The 16,808-nt window shown below is 41.7% G+C and overlaps 1 protein-coding gene across 5 annotated transcripts in view; it reads right to left on the reverse strand.

The window, feature by feature from the left end:
- The window catches only part of pik3cb (phosphatidylinositol-4,5-bisphosphate 3-kinase, catalytic subunit beta), a 211,199-nt gene that overhangs the window by 28,032 nt on the left and 166,359 nt on the right, over positions 1-16,808 (reverse strand). For all 5 annotated transcript variants that reach the window (XM_063045914.1, XM_063045912.1, XM_063045913.1 and 2 more), the window contains 2 exons: positions 15,567-15,710; positions 10,370-10,469 (listed from right to left, as the gene is read on the reverse strand). In XM_063045914.1, the coding sequence (XP_062901984.1) occupies positions 10,370-10,469; positions 15,567-15,710 (244 nt within the window). The remainder of the gene's footprint in view (positions 1-10,369; positions 10,470-15,566; positions 15,711-16,808) is intronic.

The raw sequence follows: 16,808 nt of genomic DNA on the forward strand, positions 1-16,808 counted from the left end.
GCTGGCAGCAAAAAAAGTAATGAGTGGAATGACAGTACAGCCTGCCTGCTGAAGTTCATTATAACATAATTACCACACGAGTACAGTTCAGCTCCTGTTGTTTATTGTGCTGTAATTGCTTTCTCCTCTTGCCACTGTTCTCTCCCAGCTCCACACCACCACCCACGACCCTCCCGATCAAAAGATATTTTTCTTCATTCACGGCAGAAACCAGGTTCCAAAGATACCACAATTTGAGCCACATGTTCTGACAGCCTTTATAAATATTCCCTTCCTACATCATTGATCCAGATGGTAAAATCTGGCATGTTTGACCCCAAGTAAATCATTAAGCCCTGACAACATACAACTGAAACAGAGGAAACAGGAGGGAGAACGAGAGGGCGAGAGTGAGAGTATGTGCAGGGAGGGTGGGGGGGCAGGATGCACACATGCTCGCAGGGGAACAGACAACGTTCTTTCTCTCTACCGCACCCCATCTCTCCCTCGTGAGTGGTGGGGGGGGGGGCAATCTCTCACACACACACACACACACACACACACGGTCAGGTGGTTAAGGCATTGGACTAGCGATCTGAAGGTCGTGAGTTTGAGCCCCAGCCGAGGCAGCGTGTTGTGTCCTTGAGCAAGGCACTTAATCACACAGTGCTCTGCGATGACACTGGTGCCAAGCTGTATGGGTTCTAATGCCCTTCCCTTGGACAACATTGGTGTCGTGGAGAGGGGAGACTTGCAGCATGGGCAACTGCCGGTCTTCCATACAAGCTCGCCCAGGCCTGCGCCCTGGAGAGTGAAGAATTTCCAGGTGCAGATCCATGGTCTTGCAAGACTAACGGACACACACACACACACACACACACACACACACATATACATACACACAAATAAATAAAGTGAGAGATTGCTTTTATATTCCCCTCTCTCTCTCTCTCCCTCTCCACCTCCCCTTCTCACATGCCCTGCCTGATTGCACACCCTACCCAGCACGTCCCTCACACAAGCTCCCTACTCGCCTCCACCCCTCTCATGCACGCAACCTACCCACCTCCCCGTTATGCATGCACCCTCCCTCCTCTCCCTTCACCCTACCCACCCTCCCTCTCTCTCTCTCTCGTGCGCCCTACCCCCCCCGCCCCACATGTGCTAGAGAGAGGGGGGTGTATGCTAGAGAGAGAGGCAGAGCACAGACAAACAAAATACAACAGCTACTTTCAAATTCTAAAATAATGACATTTTAATACTTAAAAACTTAGAAACCCAAGGAAGAGCACTTAATATAGAATGCTTCTATATCCAGTTTTGACCATACCAGTGTAATACTTCAAGGGGGCTGGATTTGGAGTGGGTGAACATCCCCCTGGAATCACATTGAATTTATAGCAAATCGGCCCAAGTGCCAGTTATCTGAGCTAGAATTTGACAAATATAAATGCTCCTGCATTAAGAATAATATGTGAAAGTATTACGAGGTAGAATGCAATAATTATTTTAGAAGGTGTATGAATAGAACATTCCCTGTGTGCAAAATGAACATACAGTTGGTCTCAATTAGAAACTGTGCCCTATAATGACACTGTTATAAACAACCCCATTGACAATCACTCAAACAATGGATATTTGCCAAAAGGAAACAGCATACAATTCATAGTATTTTCATATTTTCATTTCTTGCTTGTGTGGAAAATGCTTTGGAGAGCCTGAACTCAGCAGGGAACATTAAATTTTCATAATCCCTAAAAGCAAATGCTTGATAGCCGAGTACTGTATTAGCAAAGGCGGTGCAGTAACCAGCTCCAAACTATTTTAAAGCACAATATAAATTTCTTATTTGTGTTGCTTTTGTATCATATGTGCTTCTCCTAGTTGAAATCCAGGCAGAAGCTCTGTTGAAGTGTTTGCTGACAATAGCTTCTCATTAAGTGCACATTATGGATCTATACCGCTCCCAACATAAAGGCGATATCCAAGTCATAATCGCTAAAGCTCGGAATTAGATATCGGCACTGGCAACTCAGTTGGAACTGTTTCCCATAAAAGGATGCTGGAACATGGAAAACAAATTTCAATTCCTAATTTGACATTGAACCCATGAACACTACCTCACTTTTAAAATATATACTATTTCTGTTTTTGCACTATTTTTAATCTATTCAATATACATATACCATCATTGATTTACTTACTTATTTTTACTTTTCTTCTTCTATATTATGCATTGCATTGAACTGCTGCTGCTAAATTAACAAATTTCACGACACGTGCCAGTGATAATAAATCTGATTCTGAAAATTCTGGAAGAACTCAGCAAATCAGGCTGCACCCATGGAGAGGGGAGAAAGTTGATGTTTCAGGCTGAGACCCTTCATCAGGTCTCAAGACAATAAGGCAATTATATTGAAAGAGATACAATAATGGAGAAGGAGATTAAAGAACACAAGATGATGGGTAAGAGTGGGAAGGTCAGAATTAATTCCAGAGCATGTAACTTCATTATTTGGTATATGTTATGTCACCAAGGATTCACAAATTTCCATGCTTACTCATTAATGTATGATGTACCGTGGAGAGCATTCTGAGTGGTTGCATCACTACTTGGTATGAATCACCAATGCATTGGATTTAAGGAACCTGCAGAGGGTTGTAAATCCAGCCAGCTCCATCACAGGCATAATCCTTCCCACTATCAAAAACATCTTCAAAGGACAGTGCCTCAAGAAGGTGGCATCCATCATTAAGACCCTTCACACCTAGGACCTCTTCTCATTATTACCGTTATGGAGTACAGGAACCCGAAAGCCCACATTCAATATTTTAGAAACAGGTTCTTCTCCTCTGCCACCAGATTTCTCAACAGTTCATGAACACTAACTATTTTTTGCACTTTTTATTTTTATTGTAACTTACAGCAATTTTTTTGTCTTGCACTGTATTGCTGCCACAAAACAACAAATTGCACAACACATGACAATGTTATTTAAACAATTAAACACCTCCTTGTTGTGCTTTCATTAATTGGGTAAAACAAAAGCTCCTTGGCAGCTTTCAGACTTCTTACTTCTGACAATTTATAAATTACTTAATACACTCATTCCTTTACAAATTAACATTTCTTTCTTGGAGTTTCATAAATATTCATCTTGCCTTTCCACTCATCTTCACCGCACAGTGAACAAGACAAAGTCAAAGTGAATAAGGAAAGGAACTACTGAAAATGTAGGGTGTAAATCTAACATGTCTACAATTCTATTACTCTGCAAGATAGTAAAGCCAAAATGATACATCCAAATTTTGCTTGGAAATCCTTTGCACCCACAAAGGTTTTAGTGAGTAAGCATGGAAAGTCTTTCCAGAAGTATTTACTTTTTTATTTGGAGCTACTGTGCAGTACAGCCCTTTCCAACCCAATAAACTGCACCTCCTAGCATCCACCTATTTAACCTTCACCTGATCACAGGACAATTCACAATGACCAATTAATTATCACTGAGATACAGTGCAGAGTAGGTCCTCCCGCCCTTCAAGCTGCACCACCCAGCAATCCCCCAGATGAATCACAAGACAATTTACAATGACCAATTAACCTACCAACCAGTACATCTTTGGACTGTGGGAAGAAACCCCAGTGTTTACAGGGAGGACTCCTTATCAAGCTGTAATAGCGTCACACTAACCACAATGCTATCATGGTGCCGCATAGTTGACCATGTATTTAAACCACCGCCTCCCCGATGGCAAATACTACAGCAGAAAGTGACACAACTTGCTTCAAACTCCCAAGCAAAATTTATACGTTTTGCCAGCTGGAGATGTGGTGGCATCAATACCAGACTTCAAAGTTAATGGTCCCAAGTTCAAATTCAGCTGGCTCCTTGCACGCTTTCCATCTATGCTGGGGTGAGTGTTGAGCTAGCAACTCGGCCTCATAAAAAGTCAAATGCCACGGAAATGACAAAAATGCTGCCTGATGCGTCACAAGGTGCAATAAGGAACAACAAATTTATACATTATTCTTCCTGCTCCAGAAACAAATTGCAGGTAGCCATTTTCATCTGCAGTTTAGTTCTCATTATTTTTTCACTATTAACACACATCAACACTTAATTATATTTGATGTGTTTAGCATTTCCCATCACAACATGAATGCATATGTTCTTATGGTAGGGAGTGCATTGCAGAAATATCTGTGGCTTGGCAACCTTCAAACAGATTAATATGCAAACGTTTAAAATGTTGTAAATGGTTTTATGTAACACTAAACTGCATAGAAAAGATGATTCCAGGTGCTACAATTGTCCTCTGTGACTTAGGAAATCAATAACAGGTGGACAGATACAAATCACCAGTAACTACAAGCTGATGTCCTATACAGTAAAATAGCACACTTCTGTTCAGATTTGATTGGTCATTCTACAGACAGGCCAACTAAAGACCAATTTCTCCATTTAACAAACACCTACAACTAGGCTGATTACTTAATGGCAGTCAATGTTATGCAGTACCCACCTCCACTTCAAATTGGCTTTCTTTCAAACATCTCAGAACACACAATGAAATTGCTTCCATGCATGGCTTCTCTTTTGAAAATTACCCAGAAGGTACAAGCTAGTTTTATATTTGCATGGATATTTTCATTAGTTATAGAATCGTAACTGTGCGACAGAAGCCACCAAGTCCGTATTAGTTCTTTGCAGAGCCACTCATAGTCCCTGTTCTATCAACAATCTACAAGTTTATTTGTCTCTGTTGCTGATTCAATTTCCTTTCAACATTGTTGATCATCTTCACCTTCACCACAGCTATAGATAGCATATTCTATTATTCCAACTGTTGAACAAACAAGGTTTTCCCTTGTGTACAAAACCTTAAATGTGCCTCCTGTAGTCCTTGTGCCATAAACTGATAGTAACACTCATCTAGGTCAGCACATGTAAACATGTCAACTTGTACAACTCTGTCAAATCTCCCTCAATTTCTTTTCCCTCATGGGGAACATCTCTGTTTTGCTTCTTTGCCATAATGTCCAGACCATGTTAAGTTCGAGTATTTAAAATGATAAAACATAATCAAATTATGAAAGTTTTTTTCCCTTCCTGAGAATGGAAATGGCAAATCCTACATGGCAAAGCTTTTGAAATGAGGGGTAAAGTTTAAAGGAAAGGTAGGAGGTAAAGTTTCTCTTCACCCCCTCATAGAACTTCTATGCATATGAACACCTTGTCCCATTGCCTTACCTGATATCCTTAGTCAAATTATGCCACCCATGCTTCCTTCTAATATGTGCCACTTATATACATGCCTGACCTGTCTGCATATCTTGCTAGCCTGTCCAGTGCACTTGATCGGTGTCTGTATGTGCCGAATCGTAACTGTCTGTGCTGTGGGTGACTATACGTACTGTGTTTGCACCCTGGCTCTAGAGGAATATTTTGTTTAGCTGTATACATGTGTATGATTGAATGATGATAAACTTGACCTTGAACTTCATTTGATTTCTAACAGCAAAAGGGAATTCATCAGGTTGACACAGCTGGAGCTTAATGTTATTGGTATACTAGTGTTAAGGATGTTCTACAGATAGATTCTGTGATAAACAGTGAATAAGCAATAAGTTAACAAACCAAAATGTATGTATGTATGTATGTATGTATTTATTTACTTATTTACAAAGGGACTAAGGGAAGAAGCAATGATTTAGGAACTAAGATGCCTTCTCTGCAAAGATTTTCAAATGGAGAGCTTATGGAAAAGCCGTAATTAACCACCCATGAGAATCAATCAGAAATTGGACCAATGAGGCAAGAGTGGAGAAGGAATTTAAGGAGACTAGGTAAGTGGCCAAAAGTAATAAGGTAAAATATGTGTCAGAGTTTCTCTGCTATTATCATAAGTTACAAGTATGATGTGCAGAATTGATCATTGCAGTTGTTGACATGTTGACATCAACCTCAATTTCTAACTGACTATACTAGAGTGTTTGATGCCTCTTGTACTTAATCAATGAAAATATATTTACCCTTAGGGTTCAAGTATATGTGTTTACTGAAACTGCCACTTCAAACAGCAAATAAATGGAGGGATAGCTCATGATTAAATTATTTATTCATTAACAAGTAAACTGTAGATGCTGAAATGGAGAGAAATAGAATTCATGTTTCAGGCTGATGGCCTTTCATCATCTCCATTATGGAAAGGAAGTTCAAAAGGGGAAAATAAAGATCTTGGATATTCTGCATTTCTACAGATATTACCAGCTGCAACAGGCAGGATACACTGTGAAATTAAGCTCCATTCCAGCAGAAACCAATCAGCTAGCTATCTGCCAAAACCCATTGTGGTCCAGCAGTCTGGACAAGCACTAGATGAGAAGAAAATGTGAAAAAAATCAGGATTTTTGATCCAAATTTCTTCCAAATTTACAATTGTAAATAAAAACTGCATGTTTTTTTTTCCCTTCTATAATTAACATTCTTCAATCCTATTTGGGGCCTAACTTTTGGACCAGTGAGTATAATTTTATTTGTTTCAAAATAACCATGGAGAAAAGGACTGGTCCTCAACTTTAAATACTAAATGAGTGGAAAGCTAATTTTGATAACATCAGAAACTCTCAAAAGTTCATTGGAAGAGGTTATTTTCCAGGTAAACATATGCCTGGCAAGTGAGAAGCTTTGAAAAGTGTGACTAGAAAAGTTCATGGCCAGCGTGTTCCTGTTAGAGTGAAGAGCAAGTCTGGGAGGGTTAGGGAACCTTATCTGACTAGAGATATTAAGATGTTGGTCAGCAAAAAAAAAAAAAGAGCCACAAGTCAGGTATTGGAAGATGGGATCAAGCAAATTCCTTGAACAGCAGAAAGTAAAAGTAGACCAGAAGGAAACTGGGAGGGCAAAAAGTGACCAATAGATTTCCCTGGCAGGTAAGACAGAATTGTTTTAGATTCTCTTTATAAGTAAATTAAGAGCAATGGGGAGATATGGAGAGTGGGTCTCCTTAAGGATCGGTGTAGTAATCTCTGTGTGGAACCATGGAAAATGGGAGACCTTCTAAATCAGCTCTTCTCATCTTTATTTACTGTACAGAAGGTCATGGAAGTTAATGAATTCAGTGGAGGCAACAGCAATATGAAGGACATTAATATCACCAGAGAGGAAGTGTTAGGTATCCTAAAATACATTGACATGGATAGAATCCCCACAGCTTGAGGAGATGTACCCTAAATTATGGGATGGAAGAGAGGAGTTTACTGAGGACCTAGCAGATTTCTAGAGACACACCATGGAGACCATCACCATCTGGTATGGAGGGGCCACTGCAGAGGATTGAAAAAAAACTGCAGAAAGATGCAAACTCAGCCAGTTCTATCATGGGTACTAGCCTCCCCAGCATCCAGTATGCCTTCAAAAGGCAATGCCTCAGAAAGGAGGCATCCATCTTTAAGTAACCCCATCACACCGAACATGCCCTCTTCTCATGGCTACCAAAGAGATGGTACAGGACCCTGAAGACACACACTCAACACTGTAGGAACAGCTTCATCCTCTCCACCATCAGATTACAGAATCAGAATCTGGTTTAGTATGAATATTGTAAAATTTGTTGTTTTGTGGCAGCAGTACATTGTAATATATAAAAATAAAAGATTCAGATTACAATAAGTATGTGTAAAATAAAATAAAATTAAATTAAATAAGTAAGTAGTGCAAAAAAGTGCAAAAAGAGAGTGGAAAAATACTGGTGTTGTATTCATGGGTTCATTGCCCATTCAGAAAAGCAGAGGGGAAGAAGCTGTTGCTGAAATGTTCAGTGTGTGTACTTTTCTGACAGCAAACTACCGAATGATATCTGGGACTCAGGGACACCGTTCCCTCACTCAGAAGGGAAAATGTTTATTCCAGTCAAAATGAAAAGAAACAATTTGCAAAGAACAAATGAAGAATTGTTTAGTGTCTGCTGGAAAACATCAGTTCTGCATTTTGCCACAAATCTGAAAAAGTAATGCAGTCAATCTCAGATACTTACTGGCAAACAGCAAAGAAAAAAACAAAACTAAAGTGTTCAGTTTATTCTTTGCTTTTAAAGTACTCTCCACTTTTCACATTAAAACAATTATGTATCACACTTTGCAAAAGAGTTAGGGATTCAAAAGAGTGCATTCTCATCACAGCAAAAAAATTCCTTTAATTAAAAGCTATAAATATAATTTTATAAAAAGATTGGGCAACAGAATATTTAACCCACAACATGCCTTAATTACAAAAATGGTAAGTGGGATTTAATATGCCAGAAGCTGAGACAGTATCTATAGCTTGCCATGCAATTAGATATACAGTTGGAAATTTGGAGTTTGCAGATGTGTGTTTGTTAGGAACCAATAGGCTGGTCCTGGACTTATTTCCTGGCATAATTTACATATTACTATTTAATTATCTATGGTTTTATTACTATTTAATTATTTATGGTGCAACTGTAACGAAAACCAATTTCCCTCGGGATCAATAAAGTATGACTATGACTAAGTGAGTGTAGCTGCTATTACTATGGAGATGGTACCTGGGAAACTAAAAGGTCTGAACATAGACTAGTCACCTGGACCAGATGGTGAACACTCCAGGGTTCTGAAAGAGTGGCTGAAAAGATTGTAGAAGCATTAGTAATGATCTTTCAAGAATCAGTAGAACCTGACATGGTTCCAGAGGACTGTAAAATTGTAAATGTCACTCACTCTTCAAGAAGGGAGGGAGGCAGAAGAAAGGAAATTATAGGTCAGTTAGCCTGAACTCAGTAGTGGAAAAGATGTTGGAGTCAATTGTTAAGGATATGGTTTCAGGGTACTTAGAGGGACATGATAAAACAGGCTGAAGTCAGCATGGTTTCCTTAAGGAAAAGTCTTGCCTGATAAATCTGTTGAACTCTTTGAAGAAATAACAAGCAGGATAGACTATTTTCTGAACAGGGAGAAAATTCAAAAATCTAAGGTGCAAAGGGATTTGGAAGTGCTCGTGCAGGATTCCCTAAACCTTAATTTGCAGGTTGAATCAGTAGTGAGGAAGGCAAATGCAATGGTAGCACTTCTTTCAATTGGACTAGAATGTAATAGCAAGGATGTAATGGCGAGGCTGCACAAGGCACTAGTGAGGTATCACTTGGAGTATTGTGAGAGTTTTGAGCCCCTTATTTAAGAAAGATTGTGCAGATATTGGAGTGGGTTCAGAGAATAATTCCAGGAATGAAAGGGTAATCATATCAGCACCGATTGAAGGCTCTGGGCCTGTACCCTCTGGAATGTAAAAGAACAAGAGGAGATCTCATTGCAACCTATCGAATGTTGAAAGGCTTATATAAAAAGGATGTGAAGAGGATGTTTCCATTGGTAGGGGAGACTATTCTGGGGCACAGCCTCAAAGAAGAGGGACGTCCATTTAAAACAAAGATGAGGAGGAATTTCTTCAGCCAGAGCATGCTGAGTATATAGAATTCGTTGTCACAGGTGGCTGTGGAGGGCAGGTCACTGGGTGCATTTAAGGCAGAGTTTGATAGGTTCTTGTTTAGTCAGGGCATGAAAGGCTATGGGGAGAAGGCAGGAGAATGGGGTTGCAGGGGAAACAGATTAGTCATGATGAAAAGGTGGAGGGAACTCAACAGGCCGAATTGCATCCTTCTGCTTCTATGTCTTATGTCTAACATTGAATCTTGCCTGTATGTATTGACTACTGAGTTAGTCGACTTTGCTTGCATCAAAGTAATTAATAATTGACAATAATACAATAACATTCTGAAGTAGAAAGTTATCTTTATGTAGTTAATGAAAAAGTGAAAATATGGGTGTTAGGGGTGTTCACTAAGATCTTATTCATAGATAGGCTTTAAAGAGGCTCTCAGATAGGGTAGAACAGTAGGCAGGTTTATGGAGGGAAGCCTAGAATCTGGGCCCTGACAGCAAGAAGATGGAGCCTCTAATATTTTAACAGTGAATGTTGAATAAAGACAAAGGTTGAATAAAGGGATTATGAATGAGCAGGATTCAATGCAGGATTTGGGCAGCAAAGCATGACAATATATAAAGCTATTTCAGAAATGACTGGTAGTTATTTATAGTGCATGTAAAAAAAAATCAATGGGTAAATAACATTCATAATGTTTTGGTTGGGGAAAATAAAACAAAACTAATATTACCAGGAGTTGCACATGAGGTAAGAAAAGGGATGTAGGCTGTTGAGGGGTGTGGGTCTCCATTACCAACTTCAATCTTTCGCTGCAGTTTGTTATACTTGTTGACTGCAGTCAGGAACTTCTTACTTCAAAAATTGAACTTACAGACTCAATCAACACCAAAAATGGTCATTCAAAAAGGATAGCAGTTCAAGGTAAATACCTGTTTGGATAGCTCTTTGATATGTGTAATAGTTCCTCGACAGTATGACTCAAGGATCAACCCAAATTGCAGTGAAATTGCAGGTAGATGCATTTCAGACCTGGGGGAACAAAAAGCTGCACATTAAGAACAGCATTCATAAGCATTAGAACAAAGTCAAGCCTGGCTAGGCAACACTCTAACACAATGGATTCAGTCAAATTCGGCTCACGCTGGTTTACCTGTCTATGGATCAACCAAGTAAGCCTGACACATCATTCACCATTCCTATTCTACGTGGATCTGAGCATCTGATCACTTGTATGTGCCAGTCACACTGCTGGGACCCTTTGGTGAGTCGGTGATCTGATGCCAACCATCCCACATTGGGCTGCCCTTCCTCCTGGAGCACATTTATCTGCAAGACCACTACCAGGCAACAATGTTGAGTTGTATTGTTGTGTGAAATCAAGTTTGAGGGTTCATTTAGTGGGGACAGAAGACCCCACTCCTGGTTAGCAAGTTAACTATTGATTTACAGGACAAGTCACTAAACATTCAGTAAATCCTTCAAGTTACACCCAGTCACAAATACGTATCTAAAGTGTGTGTCCTCTCTCACTGCAACACACTTCTTCTGTTCTTGCACCACTACTCATGACCCAGACTATCGTTGAGCCCCAAAGCAAGAAGTCCAGGTGCTTTCAGTGCTGTATGTTTATACTCTGCCAGCACTGTGACATTATCAGCTGGCACCGCGGCACCAAAAAGCAGTCAGTGGAAAGACTGCACTGCTCCTTAAACAGGCCAATCACTAGCTAGAAAGAGGGAGTGGCTTTCGATGAACAGAAAAGACTGATACTTCATGCAATCTACCCCTCAACAGATGCAGCACCGTAGGCTAGTAAAACCCCAGCGGACACCCCTCTACACTACACACAGAAGGTAATACTATGATACCCAGAATTATCAGCCCACCAGTTGTTATCCAGTGTACTATAGTACACCATCCTCCCAATGACCCAAAAGGCTACCAATTCTTCCCCCACCCCACCTGAGGTATAGTAGTAATGGAGCTGACCGCCCATTTTTCTGATCTTTTTTACTGACTGCTGAACGTGATTAGGCAAATGAGCAATGTTCCGAGACCCATCAGGCATGTAGGTGCAGCACTCCTGAACAATCACAGCAACAGGTGCCACCCTTCTCCACGAGCAGGCAGTCCAAAGCCATCCAATTTTCGCAAGGCCCCCATCCGAACAGCCATCACCTCAGCTGACACTGGTTAGTATATCCACTGTATGCTTGAGTGCAGTGGCCATCTCGCTGGCCAGCATCTCCATCACAGAGGTCATGCATATCAGTTCCTGGGACAGCCTGGCCATACCATAAAGGGGAAAGGCTACCAGCCAGTACCTTTCTGCCTCAGTGATATGCCTCTTACTGCACTGATCCTCATTGGTAGGGTGCTCGTCCAGCGTAGTAAGGTGGTGTATGTATGGCACCTTGTACTCCTCACTGCCGCAGCCATACCATCCAGTGGGCAGCCATGGGTAGGCCCAGGAGCCACGTATCCAGGAAGTACCCACCTTCACAGTAACATTCAGTGTCACAGTTACCCCAGGATGCCCCTTTTGCTTACACTCACTGTGCCCTGCTGACAGACTGGTGGACACTGGATAGCAACTGGTGGACCTGGCTGTACTAACACTCCCTCCCCTTCCTTGTTGCCAGAGGGATTATTCTCGGAGCTGGGACCTTGGGATTAGACAAACCTTAAGTAGGGAAGTACCAGCCCTTAAAACACTTATTCCACTGGGGTTTACTGAGACGAGATGCAAGTTCTTTATGGCCATTCACATGTGATGGGGCTAGGTAGACTGTAATGAACTACTCCCTCCACTCCACCCCCCCCCCCAAAGCCGAATGCCAAAGCCACAGAGGGCTGGACAAATTCCTCCTAATGTCCTGTTCTTTTCGGTGATTGGTATCAGCAACACCCCTTCTGCAGCATGGGTTGGCGCCCTCAAGCGGATTCCAGAGTTCGAAAAGTTAATGTGGTTCCAATGCTCCCAAGCCATCTATAGGAACATGTTGTAGGATCTCATACCGACCACCATCAGAGCCACAGCTGTCAGTATCCACTACTGGCCATTGCATCCACCACTTGGCCATTCTCTGTAATATAGGGGGACACATTCCTTGCTGGTTTGTTGCTGGGTTTTCAAACAGTCTATCTCCTGCTCCCCCAGTAATGGCACCCATCGCATATTCCCTGGTCCACACAGCACAATGTTCCCCTGCTCTAGTGGCCCTGTTGTGTGCTGCACCAGAACTTCTGAGTCCTCCTCGACTCCACCTCTTCCTCTTCCTCCCTCGGAGGATCCTACACGGCCGAGTGCCGGGATACCGGGGACTAAAGCCAGTTCCGTCACAAGCAGAACCCTCCCCACCATCGAGGACATCTTCAGGAAGTCGTGCCTCAAGAAGGTGGCGTCCATCACCAAGGTTCCTCATACCCCTTCTCAGTACTACCATCAGGGAGGAGGCATAGGAGCCTGAAGATCCACTTCCTCTGATGCAGAAGCAGCTTCATCCAATCCGCTATGATACATCTGAATGGTCCACGAGCCCATGATAAACACCTCATTATTCCTTTTTTTCCAAAAAAAACCTTTAAAAAAAATTGACAGTAATTTTGTGTTTCTACACTGTACTGCTGCAGTAAAACATATTCTACAAGTCAGCGATAATAACTCTGACTCTGACACCATGAAGTTCAAGAAGGTTTTTCAGTTCTCTTCCTGCAACTCCATGTTGGGGGAGAATGAGTTGTTTACATCAGCTATTATTTATGATAATCAAGAATAAAAGGAGAGTCCCAGTATATCTACAGAAGGGCTGCCCACGATTTATTTCCATACACGAATAACTACATAACATGGACTGTTTGATAAACTTGAAGTCAAGTTCTCATTAATTTAAGTAGTAAATTGCCGGTGCCTGAAGATCTGCAAGCATTTTTTCACCATCATTATGACAACAAAAGTAGTAATAATCATTTCCTGATTTCCAGATCTATTAAATCAAACTGGAAAAGGCACAATTACCAAATGCAAGTGAAATGTACGTACTTTTGATTGTCAAAGATATGGTCAAAGGTCAAAGCTGCTGCACCATGGCGTAGCAGTTAGCACAAATGCTTTACAGTTTCAGAAACCCGGGTTCAATTTCCATAGCTACCTATGAGGAGTTTGTACGTTCTACCCATTACTGCAAGGGTTTCCTCTGGATGCTCTGGTTTCACGGTCCAAAGATGTACTGTTTGGTAGGTTAACTGGTTATTGTAAATTGTCCTGTTATTAGGCTAGGATTAAAACAAAGGTTACTGGGTGGCCTACGGACTCTCACAGCTACCTGGACTATTCCTCTTCCCACCCTGCCTCTTGCAAAAATGCCATCCCCTTCTCACAATTCCTCCGTCTCTGCCGCTTCTGCTCTCAGGATGAGGCTTTTCATTCCAGGACAAAGGAGATATCTTCCTTTTTTTAATAAAAGGGGCTTCCCTTCCTCCACCATCAACTCGGCTCTCAAACGCACCTCCCCCATCTCATGCACACCTGCTCTCACCCCATCCTCCTGCCACCCCACTAGGAATAGGGTTCCCCTTGTCCTCACCTACCACTCCACTAGACTCCGGGTCCAAGATATAATTCTCCGTAACTTCCACCACCTCCTACGGGATCCCACCACCGAGCATATCTTTCCCTCTCCCCGCTTTCTGCTTTCCGCAGGGATCGCTCCCTACGCGACTCTCTTGTCCATTCGTCCCCCCCATCCTTTCCCACTGATCTCCCTCCTGGCACTTATCCTTGTAAGCAGAACAAGTGCTACACATGCCCTTACACTTCCTCCCTTACCACCATTCAGGGCCCCAGACAGTCCTTCCAGGTGAGGCGACACTTCACCTGTGAGTCGGCTGGGGTGATATACTGCATCTGGTGCTCCCGATGTGGCCTTCTATATATTGGCAAGACCCAATGCAGACTGGGAGACCGTTTCGCTGAACATCCACGCTCTGTCCACCAGGGAAAGCAGGATCTCCCAGTGGCCACACATTTTAATTCCACATCCCATTCCCATTCTGATATGTCTATCCACGGCCTCCTCTACTGTAAAGATGAAGCCACATTCAGGTTGGAGGAACAACACATATTCCGTCTGGGTAGCCTCCAACCTGATGGGATGAACATTAACTTCTCTAACTTCTGTTAATGCCCCTCCTCCCCTTCTTACCCCATCCCTTATTTACTTATTTATTTCCCTGTTTTTCTCTCCCTTTTTTCTCCCTCTGTCCCTCTCACTATAACTCCTTGCCTGCTCTGCATCTTTCTCTGGGCTTCCTTCCCCCTTTCTTTCTCATAGGCTTCCTGTCCCATGATCCTTTCCCTTCTCCAGCCTTGTATCCCTATTGCCAATCAACTTTCCAGCTCTTGGCTCCATCCTCCCCCTCCCGTCTTCTCCTATCATTTCAGATCTCCCCCTCCCACTCCTACTTTCAAATCTCTTACTAGCTCTTCTCTCAGTTAGTCCTGATGAAGGGTCTTGGCCCAAAACGTCGACTGTACCTCTTCCTATAGATGCTGCCTGGCCTACTGCATTCCACCAGCATTTTGTTGTGTTGCTTGAATTTCCAGCATCTGCAGATTTCCTCATGTTTGGGTTACTGGGTGGCGTGTTTCAAAGGGCCGGAAGGTCCTATTCCATGCTGTATGTCAATCAATCAACCAACAAATCAATCAATCGGTAAATAAATAAGGGTCACAGCCCTTGCCTAAGTCAGAGGTAGCAGTCTTATGTTAAATACTGTTAAAATTGCTGGCTACTCATAAGGCAATTAGACAACAATGGTAGGATGGCAAAAAAAGGATTCAGAATTCTAAATCGGGATGAATATTCATTATTCAGCAATATTCTGCATACATCAGATGATGTATCATCTGTGGTTTCAGTCGTGCAATCATGCCTGAAAATGCTAACAGACACATAAATAACAAAGTGAAGGATCCTGATAAATAGATCAGGTGCCCTAACAAATCACTTAATTCTTAGTACACAGATAAAACCAGAAGATGGGCCTTTAGCCAAGCTCTTAGTAAGTGTGACCATTACATTTTCATTTGTCAACTACATATGGAATCCTTTTGATGAAACTTGCCTGAGGTGCCAAAATAAGAAGTGGCCTATCCTTCTGTTGGCTTGTGCTCGCTCCAATAGAAATTTGGAAAGTGCACAGTCGAAGTATGGCTCGTATTTCAGTACTTGCACCAGCTGTAGGAGATACTGAGAAAGTTCATCATCACTGGTGGAAAAAAAATATTGGCAGTTTAAATTAAAACGTAGCTTAAATGCTAATATTTTCATACAATATGGTCCAGATGCTATCTGTTTTTAATTCTGTAAATCCCTACTGTTTTTTCAACATGAATTTGATAAAAGTCAGGTAAGATTTAAAACCTGACTGCTACTTCTTTAAACACTGCAAAGTGTGCATTTTGTAGTAAATGTTAAATCCAGCTATATATTCTTCACTTCGTGCAAAACTTCTTTGACAATAAAGTTGACATTCATCTTGTGGTCTAATTCTCATATCTCCAAGTCCCAGGGCACCAGAAATCAGCACTGGAATAACATAAACCCAGCCTGACATGAAGCTGGGCTTCAAACATATTCAGGGAGTTTGGTACGTTGTCAGAGATTTATAAACCATCAGAAAGAGACATAGTCACCTATATTTTCCCAATCTTCTAAAAGCAAAAGAGCTCCTTGGCAAGGAGAGTTTTGGAGCATGCACAAATTGGTAAATCCCCCAGCATTTTATCCTGGCTGGCAAACTATAAACTGTAGCCTACACATTTTGCTGAATGTACTTCCCCATTTACAGATGCAGTCATTGAGACTGGTTAATTAGCCTTAAGTCTTAGCTATAGTCTAAGTCACCTTTCTACCAAGCAATATCAAAAATAGCCTCGAGGTGTGATTCCACATACATGAGTCATGAACAGTCTTCACTCTATGTGAAGGAACAAAGCAAACCAAAGTCTTTTATTGAACCTGTTTTGTTTTAGCAACATTTTGAATGTTCCCTCATGGCAACACTTCACTTCCTTCTTGCCTTCCCTCTTCCACACACTAGTCAGTGGGCCAATAACTTAATTTTCATTAAGTTTTAAGAGGTATTGCTGGCAAGATCAGCATTTATTATCAATTCTTAGTGATACCAAAGAAAGTGCTAGCACTGTTTTTACCTTTTCAAATAAGAATTTTTAAAAAAATGCCACCCCTTCTCTCAATTCCTGTGTCTCCACTGCACCTGCTCACAGGATAAGACTTTTCATTCCAAAACGAAGGAGATGTCTTCCATCTTCAAAGAAAGAGGCTTGCCTTCCTCCACCATCAC

This window comes from Mobula hypostoma, chromosome 4 (genome assembly GCF_963921235.1).
Source record: "Mobula hypostoma chromosome 4, sMobHyp1.1, whole genome shotgun sequence".
Taxonomy (NCBI): domain Eukaryota; kingdom Metazoa; phylum Chordata; class Chondrichthyes; order Myliobatiformes; family Myliobatidae; genus Mobula; species Mobula hypostoma.